This window comes from Cydia splendana, chromosome 1 (assembly GCF_910591565.1).
Source record: "Cydia splendana chromosome 1, ilCydSple1.2, whole genome shotgun sequence".
In the NCBI taxonomy this organism is placed as follows: Eukaryota; Metazoa; Arthropoda; class Insecta; order Lepidoptera; family Tortricidae; genus Cydia; species Cydia splendana.
In genome coordinates this window covers 14,951,565-14,962,986 of record NC_085960.1, presented here as the reverse complement: position 1 = coordinate 14,962,986, position 11,422 = coordinate 14,951,565, and the positions used below count along the sequence as shown (strand labels likewise).

The following is an 11,422-nucleotide window of genomic DNA, read 5'->3' as shown; positions in this document are numbered from 1 at the left end:
TGTCAAGAGTCTATACATATAATAAAGCTCAAGACGGTCGAAAGTCTGTACATGGAAGATATTTGAAAAAAAGTTGGCTGGGGATACTTAGAATCGATAACAGAACACGTTCCAAAAGTTTTTAGAATTTTTGTCTGTTTGTCTGTTTATCCGTTTATCTGTTTGTCTGTTTATTTGAACGCGCATCACGTGAAAACGGCTGAACGGATTTTGATGAAAACTTTACTAATCTGTCGAGAAAATTCCCGGCCAGGCTATAGGCTATAAAAATTCAACCCCTAAACGGGGGGGTAGCCACAACACTCGATTGACTTAAGTTTGCCCCTGAATCTTATGGCGCTACTTAGGAAGGAGGGGCAAACTTTTTTCAAATATGTGCTACCACTATTGAGTACTCTGGTAAACTAACAGATGGCGCTGAATTTAATACGTTGTGACATGAATAAGCCACCGAGGAAAGATTTTGCCAAATTAACTCAAAGTTTAGAAGAGGGGTTACGGATATCAACAAAAATAATTGAATAATTATGTTGATTTAATAAATTAATAATACAACAATTTTAAACGACAGTAAATTAATTGCCCCTCATTGCACAGTGCCATCTTTTGGGGAACTGAGTAAACATTAAGTAATCAAGAAAACTAAAAATGAGTTTACATAGTTACGTAGTGGTAAAATAAACACACATACCAACACGCGTATATTTGCATAATTATTTAAAATTATAAATTTTCTCCATCATGAATTATACCTAATCGTAATTATATCGCACCCATATCAAATCCATATTCATTAGGAGGTATCGCCTCCTTTAAGCACTCAATAATGGCCACGAAGGTGGGTACTCTGAAAAAAAAAACATTGACCTCTGTCATTTGCAGTGCCGGATTAACCCTTTTAAGCAAAATAAGCACTTGCTTAGGGCACCACGTCTAGGGGGCACCAAAACCGTAGGCAAGAAAACGCGCAGTCGTGATTACATGCATAGATTCGATTTCAAGCCACTCTTTTGCAGTTCGGCGTAAGGCCTTATGCGAGGTCTTCTGCCTTATGGCAAAGTTGATCTTCTGCCTTAATTACACTTGGGCGTGGATCCAAATCCAAGCTTTCCTCTTTCGCAGCTGGGCCTTCTGCCTTGCTCACAGTTCACATTCACTTGGTCAATTCCAAGCTCTGCTTTCTTGCATCTTTTCTGTATGAAAACAACCTCGCTGAGACCCTTAAATATCGAGCCCTATGCGAAGCTAGGCTGATAGAAAACTGTCCCATCCCTTCTCTGTATGAAATCCTGGATTCGCGCCTGGTTGGGACTAAAAGTAAAAATGTACAACTGTCTATCAAATTGCGTTTTCACCACACCAGCTCGGAAAGGCTTACTTTGCACTTCAAAAACGGATAGCAAAGTTGCACTTTGCTATCTGTAATTCACATGTGAGGCAAAGTAATCAAATGCAAATTTTGAGTTGTTTTCTTATGTTTGCTGGTAGAATTGACTTTTAAATGATGATTTTGGATGATAAATATTTAATAACATTCATTTGAATTTTACATTTAATATTTGCTTCGGGTTGGTGTGGTGAAAATTTTTGTGTTTCACACGGGGGCAAATTTTGTTTAACCCTCGTGCTTTGAAACCCTCGCAACGCTCAAGATTCCATTTTTCGAACCACTCGCTACGCTCGTGGTTCAATTTTGGAATCTTTCGCTTGCTCGGGTATCAATATTAGCACGAGCGGTTAAACAACAACTTTGCCCCCTTGTAAAACAAATAACTATTTATATATCGAAAAATTTCGCGTTTTCAATAACTTTCTAAGATATGTCGACTGCAGCAGCATTACTCTGTTGCAACGTTACTGCTGCAGCACTGTCAATATTCGTGATCAAATTATGTGACTGATTTCCACACTAAAAGTAGAAATGTACAACTGTCTATCAAATTGCGTTTTTATATCGAAAAATTTTCGCGCTCGCTTAGCTCGCGTTTTCAATAACTTTCTAAGATATGTCGACTGCAGCAGCATTACTCTGTTGCAACGTTACTGCTGCAGCACTGTCAATATTCGTAATCAAATTATGTGACTGATTTCCAAACTAAAAATAAAAATGTACAACTGTCTATGAAATTGCGTTTTTATATCGAAAAATTTTCGCGCTCGCTTCGCTCGCCTTTTCAATAACTTTCTAAGATATGGCGACTGCAGCAGCAATACTCTGTAGCAACGTTACTGCTGCAGCACTGTCAATTTTCGTGATAAAATGATGTGACTGATTTCCACACTAAAAGTAAAAATGTACCTACAACTGCCTATGAAATTGCGTTTTTATATCGAAAAATTTTCGCGCTCGCTTCGCTCGCGTTTTCTATTACTTTCTAAGATGTGGCGACTGCAGCAGCATTACTCTGTTGCAACGTTACTACTGCAGCACTGTCAATTTTCGTGATAAAATTATGTAACTGATTTCCATTCTCAGCTGTAATACGGCAATGGACGTCACTCAACGTAATCTCGATGACCCTAGGGGGCACCATGGTCTAGAAATGCTTAAGGCATCAAATATTTTAATCCGGCACTGGTAGTTTGCGGAGTCAAACGATTTGGGACTCGCATTTTATACGCATAACCATGCCTTCCCGAAAAAAATCGAATCATTCGCGAAAGTCTCGCAACGCATTGAGGTTTCAAAGGGCACGCGATCTTCCTCAGGAGTCTGAAGAAGACCACGGTGAGTAGGGTGATTCACTTTTGTATGGAGAAAAAAAAGTTGTAAAATTTTTCCTGTATTTGCTCACCAATGGAGTCTCCCCACCCTAAAAACTATCTATTTCAATTTTCAAAAGAATCGAATAACGTTTAGAGGTTGCACAAGTTGAAAAGGTAGAGTGAGAACCCCATACATTGCGTGAAAATGAACTATGTTCTAAAATGACAAAATATAATGAACGGATACTAAAATCGAATGACAAAACTAAAATTTGCGTCTAAAATACGATAAAAGCACTTTTCCTTTGGAAACAGGTGGAAAAACTGAAAAATCTTAATTAGAACATTTATCGAGTAACCAAAATCCAAGTATCCTACTAATTTTAAAATATATTTATATGTAGAAGGTTCAGTATCACTCTACTCTCCACTTCGATGGTAGCCGCTTAAACCATTTTCTACCCTCCGATGTAGAGTCGTTGGTTATTTGAAAAATCTTTGTTGATGTTGTGCAACCTCTAAATGTTCACCGATTATAATTTTTTTTAACGTATAATATTTTTTTATCAGTTAGAACAAGAATTCGAGCAAAGTCAGATGAAAATCGAAAATTCGGAAAAATGAAACACCCTAAGTCGGTGAGTGGGTGGCGCTCTAGCCAGGCAGGCCGCTTCGCTTTCGCTCGCGTGCGTATACCTTACTGTATCGTCCGATATACATCTACTACTCTGTCGTTTAAATCACGTGTAAAATTTTAATAAGGGCGAAAAAAACTATTATAGCGGGCGTGGGTATAGTAATAGTCGGCACTGAAATATGTAGTTCTGAAGTACCTATGTTGTATGTTTGGTAAGACGTACAATTTATAGTTAAATTTCTTACGTTTTGACTCTGATTAAAGTCTATATCAAATCATTAGAGTTTTATTGATGTGATCGACGTAGTTTCTGTCCTTATCTCCAAATAAATATTGTACCTATGGTTATTGCATGAATTAAATAAGTGTGCTCATTTTGCCCCCTTTGTGCTCGCTTTGCCCAAAACCTGTGCTCGCTTTAGGCCCCGCCTCGGGCAAAGCGAGCAAAAGTAAAGTTTTCGTAATTCGTTATTTTTATTATTTATCCTAAACTTTGCAGTATATTGAAGTACCTATGTATAATTAAACTACGATAAATTCAGCTTTAAACAGCATTCAAAGTTAAGTGTTACTGATATTTTCTTCATACTTTTTTCGCAGTTCCTCTTAAGGTGCTCGCTTTGGGCCCCCCTCCCCTAATCACTATGGCTGGGTAGTCATAGTGATTACTGACCATGACAAAATAAAATTGCCACCATAATAAAACTTAATAACCCCATAGTTTTCCCGTCAATCCATGAGATGACCACCCCCCTGACCAACACCATGACCAACCCCATAAACAACCCCATAACCACCCCATGACCAACTAATGGCCAATTCCATGACCAACCTCATGAGTCTCATGACCAACCTCAAGGCAACCTATTGTGTTCATGCGAACATAATCGTGAAATGTTCGAGCCATCGAATTTCAAAAATTGCCCCCATGTTCTTGGCCAGTTTTATTTTTTACGATGTCTTCTTTAAAACTCCATGATTTCGCCATCTATGTTTGAATAGGAAACGCATAAATTTACCCAGACCGTCGGTAGATGTCGCTAGGTCAACATCAAAATATTAAATATAACTCGGTTAACAGTAAACAGACAGACAGATACAGAGGTGAACCAACATGATATAACAGTATTAACAGCATTATTTTGTTTATTTAGATCAATAGTGTACAAATTGCCAATTTTTATGCTGTAAACTTACACAATCTGTGTACCAAATGTAGACACACACAGCTGACAGCTGTCAATTCTGACAGTCTATTGACAATTTGAGCGAGCACTGATGTCGCAGTGTCGATCTAGTTGTGAAAATCTTTAAAACACGACCAAAACCAGAATTTTAATAGGCCAAATAGTTTAACTTACGGCCAGGTATGTAATCACTTATTCAATGAGCCGTTTTTCCACTAAAACTACATATAGTGTGAACCATCGGGTCGTAATCAATGTCTTAATTTTTACCGAGTTACTTATATTGGAGTGAACTTCCCGTATCGTTTAGGTATTTTTTGTAATACGCATCAGTGACTCATAAGTGAGTACTGTGAGTAGTGAAAATCATAACAAACAAACGAACAGCGTCATACCTGTAAGCACAGCTTTTTTTAGTTCGTAAGTAACAATAGTGAACCATTTTACCTGCTTTGTATTTTTACGTCAATGCACTTAGGCGAGACAATCAACGCGTTTTCATAAATTAGAAATCACCTCCTGTGTCTATAAATTTAGCAATGAGTATCCAGTTTTAACTAATGGAAATGGTATTTTAAATAGAGCATGATTTAATGATGTTGAACATAATTACATTAATTACTATTCTAGACTTAGTGAACTCGATGAATGCTTAATATTAAGTTAAATACGTAACTTGTTAAGTTAATTACTTACATCAGTGTGTTATTCCCAATTTTAATAAAGTATATTCAACCAAATCAGTGATCCAATAACTTTTAAGGTAAATGTGTTCAATAATTTGTCCTTTAAAAAAAATTAAATAATGTCATTGGTTTAAAACGTCAATATCTAGGATTGATATGATTGTTTGTACAATTTGTTGTGTATTTGCGGTATCGTCTTGGGTTGTCCCATTCGTTTTTCATCAAGTTCTTAAATTACTCCTATTGTGCTTTCGTCACTCATTCTACATTCGTCACAATCGTCCACCGACTCATTCTACATTGAAAGCCACCGCTTTCAATGTAGAATGAGTGACGAAAGCAGAAAAGGACTAATTTAAGAACTTGACGAAAAACGAATGGGACAATCCAAGACGATACCGTATTTGCATGTTTTCTTACCTCCAGTGATTATGCAATTAAGTATTAAAATAAAGTAAAAGATATTATTAAATGTATGGAAAATTGAGTTACTGGTGAGTCAAATATACATAACTTACACAATAATGTCCTTTCTGTAAATTATTTTCATCATATTATACGATTCAGTGTACCTATCCAGTATCCACTCTTGTGGATGCTGTTTTAATAATAATATTTACAAATACTGATTACTATTTATTTATTCTGTAATTCAGGGGTATGTAACCTTTGTAGATAGGTGAACATTATGCTACTTATTCATCATATAAAAGGATCATGTCATGACTTCATGGTTACAATTTTAATATACCCTGGTCTTTTACCAACACAAATTTTGCATTTGTTTTTGCTATTACTTCCTCCTAATATTTAATTTAAAGATAAAAGTTGCTAAACAAATATTAGTCAGGTTGAGGAGTACAGCCTACAGTTTAAATTATTGCTCCTGTTACAGGGCCCAGCCAGATTGTGATTGATGTAGATTAGTTGTAATTGGCATTACCAATTAGTCATTGTGTGATTTTATCTTTTCCTTGTAATAATATTTAATCTGATCCATGCAAGTTTTTCAGAGAATATACCTATATATGTACATGCATACATGTGCACCAAATATATTTTAACAGCAGTTTTTAAAGATTTGTAAAACTCATTTGTTCAGATCATGGCAGAGCGTGAGCCTATAAGTGGCTCGAGCCGAGACTACGGCGCGATCGCCGCGCCTCCCACGGTCGGCTTTGCCGACTTCAGCCCCACAGAGCTGTACAATCTCAGCGAAGGCATTGCTGACAATGTCAACAGCATCAACATAGGACTGCGGTCTCTGGAGAAGATGATGAAACAAATTGGAGGGCCTAATGATAATCTACAACTTAGGGATAAAATGTGAGCATATTAATATGTATATGTTCCTAATAACTGAGAATGCATAAGATAGATGTCATAGATGCTTAGGTTAGGTACAGATAGACAAGCTAGTGAAGAGCCTAGTTAATAGAAGCCTAGAGACTATCTTTTGGCAAGAATAAGCATCAAACAGGGACAGAGATTTCAGGGAAATTGCTTTTAGCCAACAATTGGACATGCACATTGCACATACGCGTTTTTTTAAAGTTAATGCTCCCTTGCCCTGTTCTTACAACTCTGATCAGGTGTGGCTCACTCCGCGATTTCGTCGCATCGCTACAAGTACATGTCGCCACACCAATTTTGATGTCTAGCAGTAGTAGTTGCCACGCACTGCTATGGAACGGACGCCTGCTCGCGCTTGCGGCACCTTGCGATCATATCTGTCGTAATAGACGCGTTTTGTTAGAGAGTGAACCTTCTGTACTATTATTTATTCTGTGCTCTGATGAGAGCTGCCCAAAATATAATTATATATATTTTTTTTTTATATAAAAAATGAGTTTGTGGTGAAATGACAAAACACGTCCCCATTCTTTATTCATGTTCTCCAACATATAACGAAACCAGTAATTAATTATCAATTTTTTTGAACAAATCTCTTCTCAGAAATTAGAAGGTTTAGTCAATTTTCAGTACTTTGAAGGCCATTTTCTCCTAACAGGTTGAGTTTGGGCAGCTAAAAAAAAATACGTGTCCGTTATTTTAGACTACTCTATAAAATATATCAAAATAAATCAAATCGGAGTCGGACAGTTGGGTACCCTTCCTTGTTAGTAATAGGGTCCCGATTTTACCCTTTGGGTACGGAACCCTAAAAAAATATCATATAAAAATCATCACCTAAAAGTAAATTCCAGTAACGATCATCTTGTGGATAAAATGCAACTTCGCAATAGTTTTTGAAGGATAAAGAGAGCTTTAAAGAGTGGTTAAAAATAATTTTTTACACACTGTTACATTGTTTTTTTTTTTGCAGCCACGACACTCAACAGACAGTGAACGGGTCAGTGTCGGCGACGGCGCGCGACATCCAGCGGCTCGGTGTGGTGGCGCGACGCGGGGACAAGCCGCAGAAACTACAGGTGGAGAGGCTCACACAGGCGTTCAAGGATGCGCTTGCCAAGTACTCTTTAGTACAAAAGGTACATGATACCTTTTATCAATTATATGCTCGCAATCATAGGCCGCAAAACCAGCAAATAGAGAGGCTCATGAAGGCTTTCAAAGATGCGCAAGTTAAGAATTCACAACTTAAGAAGTATTGCCAATATATATTTTCTGTGATGACCTGTTTTAGCTTCATGTATTTGTTACGCGCAAGGGACGCTCCAGCCACGAGTTACATCTATAGGTCTTCAATATTGCTTTTAGAGTGTATTTTATGTATAAGACCTAGTTTAGTAATGACTTTTTTGTTTAAATATATCCACTTATTGCAGCAAGTATCAGAGAAGATGGCGGCCCACATGCCGAAACAAGCACGCAACCGTAACGACCCGTCTTTGCTCGAGCGACAAGCCATCGCCGACGACGAGGAGTCTGCCTTGCTGGATAACCAGCAAGCACAGGTACTGTTCTAAGATAAGGTAACTCTCGATCGCAGAGACCAAATGGCACTGACAAGGAAACCTACCCAACAGTCCGGCTCCGATTTGATTTATTTTTATATATGTATTTAAAACTTTCGCGTTTTGAACACATATTAACTCACATTTATAGACGGGTCTAACGCGAAATTTATTCAATTACCTACCTATATTTACCGACGTTTCGACACAGGTTTCACTGGTGGTGGCCAGGTATATGTTATAGTTATAGAGTAACACTAACAAACACACTTCAACCATAGACTAAGATTAGGTACCCGAACCCAAATAGGCACTTATACTAAAATTTTACTACTGAGTTGGTAATAAATACTTGAATTCAAAGCGAAATATCTTAAAACTGAATACTTGTGTTTTTTCAGGCGCGTCTCGTTCAGTTCGAGACGAACATGCTGTTAGAAAGAGAGCAGTATATCCACAAGATAGAAGCCGATGTGCTAGATGTAAATCAGATCATGCAAGACCTTGCTAGCCTAGTCCACCAGCAGGGCCAAACTGTAGGTAAGTGGCTAAATGTAATTTGAGTCTACCGGGCATCATTCTGACACTTTTTCAAAAAAAATTTAGGTAATATAACTGCTTGGTCGTTACGTGGTGGGTACAATTGAACACTTTAGCCATGAAGTGGCCAGTTGCTCTACATTAAGAACAACCGTTTATCGCAAGTTACTGTGAACTGAATGCTTCCAAATAAGTTTAATACATATTTGCAATATAGTATAATATATATAGTTTCCCAAAAAGTTTTAAGACATAATGTATTGTTTGTCCGTATTTTCGTTAGTCATAATAATGACTAACGAAACAAAGGGTATAGCAGGATAGCCTTTGAAAAATTGCCCCCAGCGTTTTTGGGTCAAAACTATAATCAAACGATGCCTTTTGAAGAGGTAATATCATGCACAAATTTTCATCCCTGTTACCCCCTGAGGGTGAAAAACACCCGATTAACCCAAAAACTGTTTTATTTATTTTTTCCTAAACAATGAAAGTGACGAATTTCAAATTTTGTACAAATATTAATGAGACTAAAAGCTATATATTAAACAAATATGACCCTCCTAACCATTTAAATTCTTGTAAAAAAATTAACGAATGGATGAAACTTTGTGCAGGGTATTACCTCTTCAAAAGGCATCGTTTGATTATAGTTACTATTAAATAAATTAATATTATATACTTACACTACAATTTCAATGTTAATTTTAACTATCAATAATATTTCCTAGACATTCATTACTATAAAATTTTAAATTACAATCTCTTAACCATTGTTAAAATACCTAATTTTATGATTATTATATAAATACTGTGGAATACCTAGCATAATTTAGTTCTAAGACTATTGCTGTGCCCTAGGGTCCATGTGAAACTCACTATTACTATGTAACACCAATGTTACAACCATGGATGCAATAAATAAATAATGAATTATGAATAGTTTCGACACTTTCGACCCAAAAACGCTGGGGGCAATTTTTCAAAGGCTATCCTGCTATACCCTTTGTTTGGTTCAGAAACGCGTAACTTTTTAGGATTGCCATAAAACAAACCTAAGCTAACCTATCTATAGGATAACCTTACGAAAATCCTGGAATGTGAATGGTTTCAGATAATATGACAAACTATACATTATGACTTAAAACTTTATGTCAAACAAAGGGACCCTTACAATTACCTACGCCGTCACGACTTTGGCTTGTGATGTCATGGCTTTTAGTTCTCTCTCCACGGACTTTAGACTTATCATAGCCGATATAACTGTTAACCATAACTTAAATATGAACCTTTTCCCCAGACACGCTCGAAGGTCACATAGAAGAGGCCAGCGCCAACGTCGAAGCTGGCGTCGACGAGCTGGCCAAAGCCGAGCAGCACCAGCGCAGCTACAGGAAAAAAATGTTCATCCTCATCATCATCGGCAGCATTGTGGCCATCATATTCATCGTTTGGATCATCAAGGCATTCAGATAAACAGCGTATTGTCTATGATTTTATTCTCTGAAGGTTTGTAATATATGGCGACATTGCGGTAGTTCTCACAGTGAGTTCGACTGATTTGTAGGTACGTGTATTAGAAAAATAGTTATTTTTTTCTATAAGAAACTCGTTGCAATTGTCCCATTAAAACGCATGTATCTGATAGGGTAAGGATGCCTATAACAGAAAAAAACTAATCAGTAATCATATACGAGTAATATATTATAAGATTGATAGAAGATTTCTTTGTTGTGATAATTTTAGTGCCAGGTTCGAACTAATGTTTGAATACTTGCAACTAAGATGTTGCAATGTGCGCTAGAGCTTGTAAAAGAATTTCAAAAATACCAGAATAGGCACAGAAGACTATTAACTAAGACTTAAGACTTAATGTGTAATATCATTCATGTTATCTACTTCAAAATACATACTGTGATTTATAAATACTTGTATTGTTCTATTTATTTCATCATTAATGTAATGCAATGAAATGTGAATGTTTTTTTTTCCATATTTTGTTTGTTACAAAAATGTGCATGTTATGTTTAATTTAGAGTTGGGAACAACTCTACATATATTTGTTATAAACAAATGCACAGAATGTACCACTTTTTAAGTGTGTACTTGTCACCCTGTTACGTCAGTTGGTAACTGACAGTAATACTCTTGGAGGTAATACTACTTAAGTGGTATTCAGAATAAAGAAGTAAACACCAGTCTGATAACTGCTTTTGACTGTACTACCGGGTACTTTCAATAGGGTTGGCAACTGTCTAAGGTTTGCTATAGCTTGCCCCTTTCTCTAGTCGAGTTCTATGAGCTTTAGCTTAAAGGGCTGGGATTCCAGGGCATAAAATTCTATTAAAAAACGAGAATTTGACACAATTCTAGGGATTGACTGGGCAAGCTATGCTGGCGCCATCTGCTAAATACTTCGACTGACCAACCCCATTCCGAACGTTTTGTAGGTAGTTTAATTATATATTATGTTCTAAAAACCTGTGTCATTGGATTAAATGTTAAGTTTTCTACAATTTATGAGTATTATCAGCTTATGTAATGAACTACAATATCGTGTATTTATATAGCTGTGTATAAGGCCTTAATTATTGTAGAATTTTATTATATAGAAAACAGAAAACTATATGAAAATGCGCCTTGGTATTTGACCTCACGAGTTCCTATAGTTTTCCGCTGTCTATGATAGATAATGTTATGTTATATAATCCATTCTAGTTAGGAATTCATAGTCGATGTAATAAATTATAT

The 11,422-nt window shown here is 36.6% G+C and overlaps 1 protein-coding gene across 3 annotated transcripts; it reads left to right on the top strand.

The window, feature by feature from the left end:
* The first annotated feature begins 4,600 nt into the window (after window positions 1-4,600).
* Window positions 4,601-10,488, top strand: LOC134795970 (syntaxin-12). 3 transcript variants are annotated; one of them, XM_063767865.1, is made up of 6 exons: window positions 4,601-4,710; window positions 6,319-6,542; window positions 7,543-7,708; window positions 8,006-8,134; window positions 8,536-8,674; window positions 9,972-10,483. In XM_063767865.1, the coding sequence occupies exons 2-6, from the start codon at window positions 6,322-6,324 to the stop codon at window positions 10,145-10,147; spliced, it is 831 nt and encodes a 276-aa protein (XP_063623935.1). In that variant the 5' UTR covers window positions 4,601-4,710; window positions 6,319-6,321; the 3' UTR covers window positions 10,148-10,483. The 3 variants fall into 3 exon arrangements, with proteins under 3 accessions (XP_063623935.1, XP_063623951.1, XP_063623943.1); XM_063767881.1 differs by lacking the exon at window positions 4,601-4,710 and adding an exon at window positions 4,754-4,946 and having other exon boundaries at window positions 9,972-10,488; XM_063767873.1 differs by lacking the exon at window positions 4,601-4,710 and adding an exon at window positions 4,754-4,950 and having other exon boundaries at window positions 9,972-10,488.
* Window positions 10,489-11,422: the final 934 nt, after the last annotated feature.

Excerpts from the sequence above, each read along its gene's own strand:
- LOC134795970 (XM_063767881.1), top strand. The coding sequence starts at position 6,322 with ATGGCAGAGCGTGAGCCTATAAGTGGCTCGAGCCGAGACTACGGCGCG. Across the intron at positions 6,543-7,542 it reads CTACAACTTAGGGATAAAAT|CCACGACACTCAACAGACAG; the intron begins GTGAGCATATTA and ends TTTTTTTTGCAG. Across the intron at positions 8,135-8,535 it reads TGGATAACCAGCAAGCACAG|GCGCGTCTCGTTCAGTTCGA; the intron begins GTACTGTTCTAA and ends GTGTTTTTTCAG.